General features: G+C 53.5%; 1 protein-coding gene across 3 annotated transcripts in view; it reads left to right on the forward strand.

Annotated features, from left to right (window-relative positions):
- Positions 1-9,102, forward strand: part of Taf4 (TATA-box binding protein associated factor 4) — a 70,069-nt gene extending 60,967 nt beyond the window's left edge. Inside the window, exons 15-16 of one of the 3 annotated variants that reach the window (XR_002818741.1) lie at positions 6,334-7,218; positions 7,645-7,726. Coding sequence is in view for 2 of the 3 variants with exons in the window: in XM_023704293.1 (XP_023560061.1) it covers positions 7,645-7,812 (168 nt within the window). In the remaining variant the exon portion in view is untranslated. The other 2 variants (XM_023704293.1, XM_023704294.1) reach the window with 2 other exon arrangements.
- The last annotated feature ends 6,481 nt before the right edge of the window (positions 9,103-15,583 follow it).

The raw sequence follows: 15,583 nt of genomic DNA on the forward strand, positions 1-15,583 counted from the left end.
AGATGATTCTCCTGGCATCCACCCCCCCACCCCTTCACCTATAAAGAGCAGACAGAAAATTGTCCCCAAGCCACAGAAAACAGCCATGACTTTTCCTTCTCTCCAGCCTTCTTTTGGAGACCAGAATGGTGGGGCGATTACTGGTAATAGATGGATTTCATTCCATCTGTTTTTTTTTTTTTTTTTTCATTCCATCTTAATGAGCAGACCCTACAGAGAGGTTTCTGAACCCAACACTGGACTTTTCATATGCAGCTCTCTCCAGACTGTAGAGGTAGTTAGACATCTTGGTTTTCAGGTTTGCTTAGGCACAAATCAATGACACCAGAAGTTCCACCTTATTTAAACATAAATAATACTTAGTCGATCACTCAAAAGAGGCCTATCAATTTAGAGTAAGATTCTTTATATCTGATCTCTTTTTCTTCCTATGACATTTCAGATCATGTTTCTGATATTTGAACAGAGACTTTCTTTGCCAAAGAGACTCCTTGGACAAGTGAATTAAACCAAGGAGAGCAAGTAGGTTCCACCTCATAAATCAAATTGTATAATCCTTACTGTCCATTGGATAAAACACTGATGATCAGAAAATAACTGCAGATTCAGCATAGAAATGAGCCTTGATTAATTAGCAATGCCTGACACAGGTACACATGGGAAGGAACAGGCAAAGTGATTCTTCGTATTTGCTGACTTTCATCAATGCTTTTCTAACATTTCAGTGGAATTTTCTTATTTAACTCATTTTATCCTTCTATAGGAATTTTTTTTCTAAACTTTCTTAGATAGCAAATATGTAGGACCATTTGTCTTAGAAAAGCCTTTACTTCTGTATCCACTAATACATCAGTGAACAAAATTCTTACTTTCAGAATTTGCTCTAAGTTATTTTAGTCTCTATTTCAGGCAGTAGTTTACACTCTGTATAGCTTTAGCCGGAATACTAGGGTCTAACTTAAATTCAATCAAGTCACAAATTTCTAAGATGATGTTCCAATTATTTTACACAACATTGTCGATTATGAAACAGACAAATAATTTCTCCTAAACCAAAGCTATTTTTTTTTTAACCTCAACATTAGTCTGGAATTTGTTTTAACCTATTTTTGAGTTCCTCTGATTAGGCAATTTTCAATAAATGTGACTCCCGGGGGGGGAAAAAAACTTTCCCTTAAATAATTAAGAAGATACAAATTTTATGATAATTAGTTGTAAGCAAGCTATAAAAGATTTGGGGGGCTAAAATACTGGAACCCCAATTTGAAAGATCTTCCAAATTTGGGAGAAATGCTATTTTTCTATTGATTTTAGTCAGAATTGGGTAACACTTCTGTTATGGTTTAGATTTTTTTTTTTTTTTTTTTTTTTTTTTTTTTTGTGTGTGTGTGTGTGTGTGTGTGTGTGTATAAGCATCCTGTCTCAATAGCCCAGGCGCAGCGTGGGCCGGACCCTCTCCCACCCCCGCGGGCCGCCCCCCCCCCCCCCCCCAGCCCCCCCCCCCCCCCCCCCCCCGCAGGCACTTTAATCTGCTGAGTTATTTGGCCAGCCCTGCTTTTTGTTAATTTTATTAGAATGACTGACAGAGATGATGAGTCTGCTGTGCTGCCGTGGGGCAAGCCCCTTGGTGGGACAGTCATGCCTGTGCTGCCAGGGTTTCCACTGCCGGCGCACGGTGCACGTGACCAGCAGGCCCTGGCCTGCCGCAGTTAGCGTTCATGCTGCGGTTCACTGAATGGTCTCTAGCTGGGCAGCACCCCAACTTGGCTCCTGGGTTGTGTGGGGTGGCGGTCCCCAGGCCTTGGTCTGCCAGGACACACACAGCATTCTGGGTTCCTTGTACACCTGTCCTGCTCCAGACCTGGAAACAGCCTCTCTTCAGAAGCCACTGGGGAATGGCTTTGGCAGGCCATGGGCACTCTGGGGACGCCAGTTGATCCAGAGTCAAGGCCGTTTCAATGGACGGAGTTGGGGCATGGAGGATTCCCGGGTCTGTTTGCAGTTCAGAGAGGCACAGAACGTGGACCCACTCTTGGGCTCTTGTGGTCTTCACTTCTCATGTGGGGTTCTCTAAATTCTAGATTTTCTTGATTTCGTCATCACTTCATTTCTAAGGTTTGCTGATTTTGATTTCTGTTCTTTATGACCTCTTACCATTTTCTTCAATGTTGCTTAGCCGCAGGACATTACTATTTTGATGTATTTCTGTGAGACCACTGCTTCTGCCTCCCACGTCAGGCTCGGGAGCATTTGTGCACTTGCTGGGGCATCCCATGTGGCCCCTCCCCCTGTCAGAAAGCCCTGTGAGGGAGAGCGCAGACAGATACCTCAGGGCCTAGTTCAGCCCCTCTGGTTGTTTCTGTCTGTCTGACTCTTTTCTTTGCTGGTACGCGTCTGCACAGACGGTGGTGATCCGGCTGCCACTGCTCCCGTGTATTTGGGTTTTGTGGTGCCAGGCACAGAGCCCAGGGCCTCACGGCTCTCCGCCAGTGAGCTATACCCTAGCCCGTCCCCATCCCTGGCCCTAGTGCTCATGTCTTTGTTTCCCAGCTCCTTTGGCTGCTGGAGTCCCTCTATTAGCAGAAGAGGGTTATACCAGAGGCCTGTTGTTAACTTTAGACCTAAGGTACAGTATCTGCACTTCTAAGAATAGAAACGATGCATACTTCCAGCTGAGTGACACTGGCGTGTGGGCGGGACAGACGGGGAGCAAATAGAGGACCTGGTGAGCGTGGGGGGTGCGGGTGGGTGTCAGAGGGCGTTACTAGCGAGGAAGTCGTGTCACCGAAGACGGTTGGGTGAAGTTCTTTCACATGTTGCTTGGCCTTTTCTCTTTTGAACTTCAGGAGGATACCTAGGAACACCTAGAATTTAAAACAAACTTCTGCTAGGATGATTTCTATGGGATAGATAATTCTTTTCTGATTTTCATTTCTCTTTTAAACGTACAGAAATGTTAGAAGCAGTACAGAGTTCCCATGCATTCCTTGCCCTGTTCACCTAATGCCGAACACTGGAGTGCCACTGCTCACTGGAGATCGCATTAGATTTTTATGGGTTTAAAAATTGAGCTTTTATTTTTTAGGATAATTATAAGCTCACATAAAAATGGAGAGTACAGATCTCCCTCATGACTGTCCACTGCGCACCCCTCCAGGCAGTGCCCCTGCAGTTCTTGTGCCCTGCCCGCTTCCCCCTCCTCCCCTCCTCCCTTCCTCCCCATCTCCCCTCCTCCTCTCCCCTCTTCCCCTCCTCCCCTCTTCCCCTTTTCCAGGCTGGCTGTACAGACTCCAGGGCCTCCACAGGAGTGCTGTGCTCCCGTTTGTGCCCCGGCCCACGGCCTCTTCTTCCTCGCTGCCTCTTGCTGCGCTGTGCTGTTGCCTTTGTCTGCTTTGGCCCAGCTGGGGCTGTGTGTGGCCCCTTCAGGGTGGCTTTCTCATTCAGCAGTATGCACATAGGTTTCCTAAACTCCTTTGTGTCTTCTCAGGGCTTGCGTGCTTACTTGGTTCAGGGTGGTAACCGCATGTCCACATCGTAGGGTGCACAGGTGCTGGCTGGGTTGTGCAAGACACGGTCCGGCTCCCGTTAAAGCTGTGCCGCTCGCTGTGCCTCGCTGTGGCCACTGTGCGGTGCTTGCTGCTCGCTCGCCCGCGCTCTGGGCTGGGAGGTGTGCGGCGGCATCTCAGTGTGCTTTCGGTTTGCATTTCCCTGTGACGCGTGACGCACCGCAGCTTTCACATGCTTTTTCTTATGCATTTGGTACGGGGTCTGCAGGGTCTCCCTGCATAGATTGGACTCAGAGTGATCCTCCTGTTTTCAGCTCCCAAGTGCTGGGATTACAGGCACGCACCACCACGCCCATGGGTGGGTCCGGCACGGCGTGCCTTCGCATGCTTTTCTCATCTGCCTTGTTCTTGATTCATTTTGAATGAATCTATTTTTTAATGTATTCAGTACAGAGTCTCACTGTGCAGCTTGGGCTCATAGTGATGTTCCTGTTTTCAGTCTCCCTGTGCTGGGATTACAGGTGTGCACCAGCACACCTGGTCTCCATGGCTGGCAGTGCACCTAGGGGCAGGGCCAGTGTGCTATGTGGCGCTGGAGACCGAACCCTGGCCCCTGCACTTGCCTAAGTAGGCGCTTAGTCCGCTGAGCTATCTCGCCGGCCCTCAGCCTCATTTATTCAACTCTCGGGTCTTCCTGGTTTTTTGCTTCTTAAATGTTCCCTAGGTGTGGGGTTTTGGATCCATGGTGATTTTTTGACCTTCAGTAGCACTTGGTATGTCTTGTGTACAAAATGTTGCCTGCCGGGTGAATTGTGCCTGGGGGAGCTTGCTGTGGGGCTCCCCTGGGTTTGCTGCACTCTCCAGTGGTGTTGGGCTTTTGGTATGTGGTGTCACAGTGCCCTCTCCTGGCAGCATGGTGCAGTTTCGGCTGCCCCGTTTGACTGCTGTGGTTGCCAGGAGGAGACTCTGAGCAGCTCCGGGCCTGCAGGCCTCCTTGCCCGTTGGTTTCTTCCCCTCACCGCACAGCTGCCAGGGCTCTTGTGGCACATTTTGTTTCACTTGGCACACCCCTGGGACTGGTGCTGGCGTGCTTTCTTGCAGTCTGTGCTGGCCCCGGGCATGTCTGGCGGTGCTTGTCGGGAGTTAAGGTGACCATGCCCCACGCGTTGGTGACGCTGCCTCTCGAAGCCCTCCTGGACGTGGGCACCTCCGTGTCCGTGTGGTGGCTTGGCTCTGTGCGTGTCTGTCCTGTGTTGCTCAAGGCTGGTTCTGAGTGTGATGTCATCTCAAGAGTTGTTTCTGAGCGCTTCTTACGGTTCTCCAAAGGCCACATGGGCTTACGGGAGTCTTTGGGGCTGCTCCCGTACCTCTGCTCCTGGCCGCTGTCCTGGCCTGACTGTCCTTTGGGCAGGGGCCTCTGGTGTTGATGAGAGCCCTCAGCCTGCCCTGGAGTGCCTGGCGACAGTGTGCAGGCCTGGGCTCAGCTCGCCGCTCTGGCTGGCTGTGCCGTGGGTGCGCTGGTGGCAGAGTGGCTTCCTGCAGGATGTGGGGGCCTTTGGTGCTGCGTGGATCCCCCAGCAGGATGTCCCCATGGAAGGAGATTCTTTCTGTTACATGATTATTGTGGCAGCTTAGATTAATTGTGCCAGTTCGACTGCCTTCACGTACTCTTTCCAGGGTACGTGTTCATGGCACCATTGCCCAGAGGGGAGCAGCCAGGGCCCAGAGAGCCTTGCCATCTGTGTCCCCAGTCACCCTTTGGACGTAGCTGCCTATCCTCCAACCCCAAAGTGCAGGCCGTGAGCTGCACTCGCTGCACCCAGAACGCAGCTGGCACCAGGCTCCCCAGCAGGCTGCTCCCGGGGCTGTTACTGTGTGGTGGGCCCTGTGTGAGGCAGGGCGGCCCCAGCCCTGTGACCGTCTGCCCCCTGTCAAGGCCACAGCTCCCACAGCGCCCCTGGGCTCTGGATGTGCTGGTGGAGGGGTGGCCGCTGCCGGGCCAGTGCAGCCTTTGGGGGACTGTTTCTATGTTGGCGGCCCCGTCCTGGGGCTGAGAGTTAGGTTTGCTATCTATGACCAGGACACCTACAAGCCTTGTGACTAGAGATGGGGACACTGACTGCCAGCCCCTCCTTGGGGACTAGTAGGAAAAGTCCACAGTTCACTGTGTGGTCAGAGTGATTGCAGTACCAAGTGGATACCTGTGAGCATAGATCTGTAATTTTTATAGCTTGAGAGAAATGCATCTGGGTTTGTAGAAATCCAGAGGCCAGTGAGGCTTTGTGTCTTAACACACATGCAGTGGCCACCCGGCTCTGAGCCTGACGCAGGAGACTAAGCCCCGGGCTGCATGTGGCCAGGCAGAGCTTGCCGTGCCCTCAGCTGGCACTGACGTGGCCCACCAGCGAGTTTGGGGCACCAATTTTGATATTGTTTATCTTGATTTCTGGCTTTTAGCATCCCTTAAGTTTTGTGCCTGAGGCGAACGTCCTGCCCTCGTCTCAACCTTGGTTTCGGCCATTGATCCTGAAAGTGGAGACATGAAAACAGCCTACCCTGCTGGCAGCTCACAGCTGTTGGCCGCTGCCCGGGGTGCCCCCGCTGCCATCACCTGGCTTTCTTTCCCAAGCACCTAGCTGGGCAGGTGGGGTTGGCCCTGGCAGCAAGTGTGGAAGCAGAGGCAGGTTTGCAGTCCAGCCGCATGCCGAGGAGGGCCTGCCATCACGGTGTGAGGAGTCTGACGTCCCCGGATGCCTGGGAGAAAAAGGCCATCCACCCTCCACTCTGCTGTGGCCGGTGCCCTTCCCTTCCGGCTTTTTTCTTCCAGAAACTGGCTTATAGCTGTGTCCAGAGTGCCAGGTGCCCCTCAAGAGAAGCCCACACCTCTGCCGGCAAGGCTGCTGCCTCAGTGGCTTCATGGAGACGAAACTGTTTTCTTCGTTCCTTCTGACTGCGTTTCCCCAGCCCTTCAGGGGGCACTGCATGTCGCTACACACAAGTTGCTCTGCAAGGCTGTCATGGAGACGAAGGACTGCCAAGAGAACGGCGGGCGTCTTCCACGCAAGCAGAAGCGGCCTCCAGGGCGGTGTGGCTGAGGATGACTGTGATGGCTTGTGCCACGTGGGGAGTGGGAGTGTGCCCCTCTGCTCTGACTGTCCGCCGCATCATGAAAATGCCACCAATCCACGCTTTTCACACTTGGTGCCTGGCCAGTGTGGGTGTGGCTCTGCCGGCTGTTGAGGCCACCATCTGCTGGCATGTGCTCCCTGCTTTCTCTTGGGCAGTTTGCGCCTTCAGCTCCTTCGGTTCTAATAGAGAACGAGTGCACAGGAAAAGCGCCGCTGTGTGCACGCTGGGACACCCACAGGCAGGTCGCTGCCAGGACACAGACACTCGTTCGGAAACAGACTGCCACTGGGATTCTGTAGTCGGTGCCCAGCAGAGCGTGGGACGGAGCGGTGATGATAAGACCACTGGACACTGCTTCTTGGTGGTGACACAGCACCCGAGCGTCAGGCCCCCAGCGACTCCGACCTCCCAGCTACTTGTGGGGTGGCCGGTCACCGAGGGGCGGGGGTCTGTGCAGGGCGCAGTGGGGGCAGGGAGCCCTCGGCTGCGGACCACTGTCATAACCGCCGAGCAGTCGGTCTCCTCAGCTGACCAGCAGCCCGCCCGGCCCAGGAGTTGAGACCTAGAGGGGATGCACAGCCAGGTGTGGCATCGGGTGTGGGCCTCGGTCTCCTCACCCGCGCCCCTGGGCAGCCTTGCTGTGGTCACAGTGGTCGGCCGGCTGCACGCCCGGAGTTGTCCGGCCTCTTCCCCAGGCCAGGAGTGCCGGCTTTGTCTGTCCTCCTGCCCAGGGCCAGAGCGTGAGCTTTGTGGGGCTTGAAGGATGGCGGTCTGAGTGTGCGCCCTGGAGTGGGGGTCTCCTTCCCTCATGCTCCCTGCTGGGGACTCAGACCACACGCCAGCTCCAGCTGGGGGCCTGGTGGAAGGAGCCTGTGCTCTGCCAGCTTCCCCCAGAATCAGGGTCCTGGGACACCTGTGGGGGACGCTTGAGTTGCCCCTTCCCTCCCTACTTTTGCAGCCCCCCTCTGAGCGCCACTAATGCAACTGTCTTCTCCTTTCTCGTCACCAGGGCTCGGGCCCAGGCGCGGCGGTCCCAGGCAGCTCCGGCGTGGGAACCCCCAGACAGTTCACGCGGCAAAGAATCACGCGGGTCAACCTCAGGGACCTCATATTTTGTTTAGAAAATGAGCGCGAGACAAGCCATTCACTGTTGCTCTACAAAGCATTCCTTAAGTAACAGGAAGAGCACGGTGTTTTTGACGGAGACGCCTGGGGACATTTTTATATATTTGCAGATTACGCCTTTTTGTAATACGCAAATGGGATATTGTTTAAAAACAGCCACTTCTTTACAATGGAACAGTTTTATATTCCTGTTTCTAAATCAGCTCAGTGTGGAAGAAAACCTGTTTCTGTAGCCGAGAATACAAAGGCCTGTGGATACTCTCAAAGGACAGCTCAACCCGAACTCACCCTTGATTGCGTGGCCTTCTTGCCAAACAAGCCATATATGAAGACTGACGGGACCGCTTAGCAAGTAGTTAGCTGCCTCTGCCACCGTGTAGCAGTTTCTACCTTGTCTGTGCGTTTTGGTTTAGTTCAGCCTGCCTCACTGCGTAGGTGTGTGTCTGCAGCCGATGCCTCCTTTCACTTATTTTATTTTTGTAATAGTCAGTTGGCAAAGCAAACTGATTTTTAGCCTATTTATCTTGCCCCTGCCCGTCCCTCCCGCTCCAGATTGTCTAGGAATACACAGCTCTGTGGCGCCGGCACCTCGGAGCGCAGCCGCGTTTCTGCTTGGTGCAGGCGGGGCTCCGGCCTGGGTGGGCTCCTCCGAATGTGCTCAGCATCTGTACAAATGCATTTTATTTGCTACAGTTTGTGAAGCTGTAGAGTTAAGAGAAATGAGAACCTTTTCAGCATAAATATATTTTACTTGCACTGTGTTTTTTAGCTAAAAGTGAAAACTTAGATTAAATAAAATCACAGTTGAGAAGAATCATCAAGAGACTGTTTCTCAGTGTGAATCAAGTGTTGAAAAATGGTTGGTGTATTTTGTCAGTAATTGTACATAATTTTTGGCACATAACATAAAAATGGCTATGTAAACTATAATTATTTTGCTAAGAGACTGTATGCAAGCTGTGGGCCAACTTTACAGACGTCCAGAGCAAAGCCCCTTCTTTGTACCTATTTTTTTATTACAAATATACTAATTGGTTCTTTATATTTTCAGAGGTTATTGTATTAAATTGTCTATTGATAGTACTTTTATGACTGTAAATACTTTGGCTTTCTCTGTGTGAATTCTCACGTTAGACTTTAATTCGCGCGTGTGAACTGAACGCTGATCAGTATTTTTTATCAACACCTGAGAACTGTTACACCTTTTATTTTATCTTTTAGGAAATCCTTGTCTTTCCATTTTTTCATGTAAATTTTGCACAGTTACTTGTTCATATGTAAATATTTTACTTTCAAAAAAATGAAGTTTTTAATTGCTATTGTTTTATAGAGGATTGAAAGAAAATTAACTCCTTTATTAAAAACAAATTTATCTGTATCTGTTTCGCCTGTTTTTCCAAGTTTCCTGATTTTCAGTAATGCTGCCTGAGACCCATCTGTGGTCCTGCTAGTGTTTGTGACCAAAACCCAGTGAACCCAGTGGAAATAGTTTTCTCCGAGGATGGCTCGTTCCCGAGGCCCCAAGGCCCCTGTGTTACCCCTTTAGCCTGGGCACCGTGGGTTCTGCTGAACGTGCACGCATACTCACGCGTTTTAGGGGGACCGATACCTTCTTGGTCTGAAATCTTGCTCTTGGTAAAAACAGTTGCACTTAAATCTTTGAAAGTGTGGTTGATTTAATTTCTGCTTTTCCTGCTGTATCCAGTGAGTCCTTCCAGAGAGTCACAGTGCAAGTGCCAGACCCCACGCCACTCGAGGTTCTGCCGTGGCAGAGGAGTGGCCATGGGGTGCACCCACAGCTTCATTAGTGGGGTTTTGCTCTCGACACCACTTGCTTTCATTTAGTGTCCAGGTAGCATATCAGATACTGTCCCCTGCCAGTATGGCTGTCTGTGTGGCTTGGGGAGAGGCCAGTGTAGTCCTGTGGGGACAGGTGAGCATGCTGTGGACATGGGTCCTCACTGCTGCACTCCCAGACACGCTGGCTGTTCCAGGGAGGCCAAAGGGTAGGAAAGGACATGAGCATGGAGTTTGGAGAGGAGGAAGGTGAGGCAAGAGTTCTGGCGATGGGCTGAGCACCGGGCAAGTCTGGGAACCAGTCCTGAAGGTGCAGGCGAGGTCAGCCCACAGGGTGCACGGTCAGGGGCGTCCCTCCAACAAACAGTTAGAACATTGAGACAGGTACCATTTCTGGTGGCCTCCCAACAGCACATGCCTGGAATACATGTGGTGAAGAAGGTGTAAGATCTGTACTGTAAATATGAGGAGACTGAAGGAGACCCGGGTGGAGGAACATCATGGTCACACGTGTGATGCACACAGGAGTGCCTGAGACCTCGGAGTGAGGCCCAATCCCAGATGGATTTGGTAGTGTGCGTGGAGGCCAAGACATTCACGTGAGTCCCCCCAGGCTTGGACAGCCGAGACCACCTTGGGAGGCACGCACTGAGGGCTGCAGGGTGCGGCTGGGTGCAAGGATCCATCAGTGATGGAGGGATGGAACAGAGGCCAGCAGGTGGCCCAGGGGTCACAGTCACTGGAGGGAGAAGGGTGGCCACCTTGGGGAAACAACCTTGAGTTTGTCTTCAACCCACATAGGACAGCCATGAATTTGAGGTGCGTCATGGACTGGAAGTGCAAGGTGAAGTGATGAAACTTCGGAAGAAGAGGTCGGGTTAGAGGACCCAGTCCCTAGGAAGCTCGTGGCAGGCAGAGGAGCTGAGGTGGGGGCTTGGGCTGAGTGGCCAGTCTCCAGAAAGCCTCCTGGAGGGTGCCAGCAGCTGCAGGGCCACCGTGGGGAAGCTGTGGGCTGGGTGAAGCGGCAGGAGTGGGAAGACCAAGTGTCACCTGCTGGGGCTTTGCTGTGCACTTGTTTGGGAGTGGGAAGCACAGTGAGACCCAGAGATGGTCTCTGGGTGGCACAGATGGACATGGCCATCAGAACCGAGTTGTGTGCCACTTGGAGTGCTGCTGGGCTGTGAAGTGTGCAGCCCTGTGGCCGTCCTTAAAATGCTGCACATGACCTGGCGCAGCGAACGCAGCTGTGAGCAGTTACTTAGGCGGCTTCGGCAGGAGGATTGCTCGTCTGATCTGCCTTGGGGAGCTTAGGGAGACTCAGGTAAGCTAAGCGTGGCCTTAGCGTGACTTCTTCTGTCCACCCGTAGACAGATATGTATGACTAGGCAGAGACTCGCACGCGGACCTTTATAGCTGCCTTACGTGTCACAGCTGAGAAGCAGGATGGGAGCAGATGCCTCCTTGCATAGTGTGTGTTCCCTGCGGAGGGGTGGGCTGCAGGGGCTCCAGGTGGAGGCCACCGCAGGGCAGTGACATGGAGGAGAGGGCGCTGGCGTCATCACTAGCGCACACCATCTTCTCAGTGTCAGAAAACACCCCATCGCCAAGGCCAGCGTGCCTGGGGGTCCAGAGGGGTCCTAGGTGCTGGGACGCTCACTGTCATGACACTGTCGATGGTTTTGATACAGGGAGAAAAGCTGGTCTCGGATGGGTGACCTCCAGACCATATAGGGAACCTCCAATGACAGGGAAAATGATCTCCCGACCTGACCTGGACTAGAACCAAAGAATGAATTTTAGGGACAAACAGAGGTTATGAGCAGAATATATTTATTGAGGGAAAGCTTCTATCAGAGAGGGACAGGAGGGGGTCCTGAGGGGGCTGTCTCCAGGAAGCTGTCTCTTCGAGGGACTTTTATAGAGGAAATCTGGTGAGGCAGGTCTAAGGTGGTGGAGAACATGGGAACTCGCTTAGGTGGATGTGGGGTGGGACAAAACTATGGTCAACCAATGGGATTACAAGCGCCATTGCTCAGGTAAAATTGATTAAGCTCAGGACCAAATGCGGAAGGGAGTCACGTAGCAAGTGGGCATGAATGTAGAGAAGGACTATCAGGTAGCCATCTGGTAGTAGTTGGATTAATGCTTCTTCTGACTCCCTCAGGGTGAGGATCAATCTCGGATGCCAATCTTTAGGGAGGTTGGCATTTGTTTGATCTCTGCTCTTTAGGTCTGGCCCACGGGGTAGCATCCGTCCCTCCCAGTGTTGCAAGATACCTTATCTTCTGTGGCATCTCCGTCCAGGGCTTGGCCCTGCCTGGCTGCCTATAATATTTCTAACTCGGCTGCCTGCAACAGTTTCATGGTGCATAAGACATCACAGTTCTCAGATTGCATGCTATAAATATGTGCTTTATCTCAAAACTGCAAAGGAAAGAAGGAAAGGAAGAGAAAGAAAGAAGAAAAAAAGAAACTTCTGGCGTAGAGGCAGGGCACGTGGCGTGGTGGGTGGGGCCGAGAGTTGGGGCAACATGGAGCGGGCAGCTCGGGTGTGGTGGCCCATCTGGGACTGGTGGGCTGTTGGAAGAGGGGCTCACAGGCTCTGGCTTGTGCGTGGGGTACGGAGGTGGTATCTGCACCCCGTGAGTGACCGCTTGCAGCTTCTCTGCCTCTTCCATGGTTCTGAGCCTCACGCAGGGCACCAAGGGACAGCACAGGCTTAGTTGTAAGGTGCTGGGGACAGGGAAGGTGCAGGGAGAGAGGAAGAGAGGGCAGCCTGCTGCAGGCCCTCCCCACGGGAGCCGGCAGGACGGGGCCTGCGTCTGGGCAGGCTGCTGAGTGGGCAGGCCTTTCCCTTCAGCAGTTGGGGTGGCAGCAGGAGTCCACAAGGGCGTGCCAAGCCTGAGTGTTCGCTGGAGGAGGAAGAAGCCTCAGAGGGCCGCTGTGTCCTCCCCAGGTATGACCTAGCTCTTCCGGGCCGCCTTTGGCACTGCATATCTGTTCCCTCCTGGCCCTGGTGGCACGGCGCCAGGAAGCCCTTCCTTTCTCTGGACCATCCCCACCTGCCAGCACCCAGCGCTGTGAACTCCCAGCTGGTGCACTGGTGGTCCCTTAAAGAGGGAACTCTGAGACACTTGAAGGACGCTGTGCTTCCCTGCCTGGCCGTGCAGTGCTGTGGGCACACGGGTAGCCCCTGCTCTGCCCGCTGGCTTGTCCCTTCTCAGGCATGGACTCCGGCGTGGCCTGTCGGGATCCTTGGCGCAGGCCGAGGGATGGCTGTGACCCAGCCAGGGGAGCTTAGAGGAGCAGCACATGTTTATGGGTTATTTCATTTCAGTCGCCCGTGACCTCCATGGCCACTGCGTGGGGGTGTGGCTAAGGCTGAGGCAGAGAGCTGGGAGCAGTCCTGGCGGGCCTTGTCCATCTCAGCTGCAGGCTCAGCCTGGGGCGGGGAAGATGGCCACAAGAAGTTCACTCATCCACTCCATGCAACCCAGGACTGGGAACGGGTCCCCAGGAGTTGGGGGTTGCAGGCCAGCTCCTAGGGCCGCAGCCTCTCTCCTGGAGAGAGGACCTCAGCCCTCCCTCCCTCCCTCCTCACCTTGTTCAGACCTCAGCTCAGACTTCCTCTTGCTAGGTTCTGGGCAGCCCCTGGCCCGGCCCCTGGGACCCTGGGGCAGAGGGGGCTCAGCCCCTCCTCTGGGCCTTCATTCCCGCGCCTGGGAAGGTGGTGGTGGCCCTGCTGCCAGCTTAGCCCTCTGGTAGCCTGAAAGCACTGGGGCTGGGGGCAGCAAGTGGGGGCAGGCAGGCTGTGGGGTCAGAGCTCACGCACCTCAGTGAAGGCGAGGAGGGCCTGGAGCACCGTGTGCGGGGTCACGGCCACCCTGAGGTACCTCACAGTACCAGGGCAGCCGCAGATGGGGCCGAAAAAGCCCAGTGGCCTGAGGTGGGTGGGCAGGGTGTGGACACAGATGGACATTGCCTCCTGCTCATGTCAGCCTGCCAGGCACATCTGCTGCGGAGTGGGGAAATACATCCGGCCTACCCAGGGGCCCCTAGCCCCAGCTGCCATGTGCCAGCCCAGGACCTGCGGAGTGGAGGCCATAAACGTGCACCTGAACGTGCTTAGAGGGGCTGGGGAAGGCAGGGAAGCTGTCGGCCTGAGGGACCTGACCTTGCTCCTCACACTGCTGTGGACTAGAGGTCGTGGCTAGAGATCTGTGTGAGTAGAGCGGGCAGGGCCAGCACCCCGCCCAGACCCCCAGGTGCCCAAGCATCTGGCTTCTCGGAGAGGCCACTCTGCCAGACCGCAGAAACAGCACAGGTGAGGAGCAGCTGGGAGGCCCTGTGGGAAGGGCTTGAGTTCTCAGAGCCGAGTGCGTGGGCAAGTGGCCATACTGTGTCCTGGGTCTTACAAGGAGGTGCAGGAGAGAGCCAGTTCTCCAGAGGAGCCCCAGAGCCATGTGGGGTCACCCTGGCTGTGAGCAGGGCCTCCGTCCGCACCTGGGGACAGGAGGTGGGGGTAAATGAGTGTTCTCAGCTCCCTGGAATTCTTAAGGATCTGATGGCTTCATCCACAAATTTGATTGGGATTGCACTGGATTTTCAGATGATTTTAGAGCTGACATTTCACAGTGGGCTTTCCAAACCCAGAACACAGTATCATTTTCACTTTTTTTTTTTTTTTTTCCTGGTACCAGGATTTGAACTTAGGATCCTGGCCTTTGCAGGCAGGTGCCTTGCAACTGAGCTATCTCCAAGCCCAATTTTCACTCGGGGGGGAGGGGGCTGGGGAGATGACTCAGTAGAACAAATGCTTGCCTGGCAAGTGCAAGGGCCTGAGTTCAATCCCCGGTTCTGCCAAAAAAAAAAATTTACTCGGTAATTTCTTAGGACTTGCAGGTGTAGGTCTTTTATGGCTTTAATTAAATGTCTCTAAACACTGGGATGCTATTGTATGTGGTGTTGTGCTGGTCCATCTTCTGTTGCTGTCATGGATTACCACTGACTGAGCAACTTGCAAGAACAGAGTTCATTTAGTGCAAGTAACGGGCAGGGCTGCCCGCGTCCGGCACTCGTGAAGGCCTCTGCGGCGCTGGGCAGGCTGCAGGCCGCAGGGGAGCCAGAGCCCTGACCTGACTGCTCCGCCTGGCCACGGAGCCGCTTCTGAACCCCAGTGCTGCCTGCTTGTGGGCCCGCTCACAGCCGGGGCACCTCCCAGATGCCCCAGGTCTGATACCGTCACACATGGCTCTGGGGACTGTGTTTTCTTTTTCTTTTTTCTTTTTTGGTAGAACCAGGGATTGAACTCAGGCCCTTGCACTTGCCAGGCACACTTATTTTACTGAGCCATCTCCCCGGCCCTGGGACTGTGTTTTTGACACATGTGGTTTGGGGGTCACCTACAAACCATAGCGGGTGTTTTCTTTTCTTTCTTTTTGTAATATAAAATTTTATTTTTACATGTACAGCAGACTCCAAGAACACACTTCATTGTAGTTATAAGTGTCAAAAGCTCTTCTGGCAGGGCATCCAGATAGCTGAATAGGGATGGAATCTGGGTCACCATCATCGTACACACAAGGGGCAGTTTATTTTTTCCAGATTTCCTGACTCCCCCTGTGGCCAGGCCCTTTCCTGTGGGCTTCGTTTTAGCTCCTCAAGTTTCTTCTGCTCGTCCTCCTGCTTCTGTTTGCACTCTGTCCTCCTCGTCCATCTCCTTGGCCTGCTGCTTGGGCTGCTTCAGCGGCTGCTTCTTCCCACCTTCCCAGCTGGACGTGGTGCCCGCACCCTCCAGAGCCGAGCTCCATAGCCAATGTTTTCTATAAAATTTTATATGCATGCTAGTTCATGGAGGCTTGATTTGTTGGGGGCGTGCCAGCTTTGTGCCTACTGACCTTTGAACTCTGGTGATTGATAGACTGACAGTTCTTGGGGACTTGCTGGGCACCCAGCTGGGCCATCCGGGAGGAGCTACTGCGTTATGTCTTTTATTCCAACTGTGTCTCTTACCTTTCTCCTGTTCT

The sequence above is a fragment of the Octodon degus genome, unplaced genomic scaffold, assembly GCF_000260255.1.
Source record: "Octodon degus isolate 3935 unplaced genomic scaffold, OctDeg1.0 scaffold00194, whole genome shotgun sequence".
Taxonomy (NCBI): Eukaryota; Metazoa; Chordata; class Mammalia; order Rodentia; family Octodontidae; genus Octodon; species Octodon degus.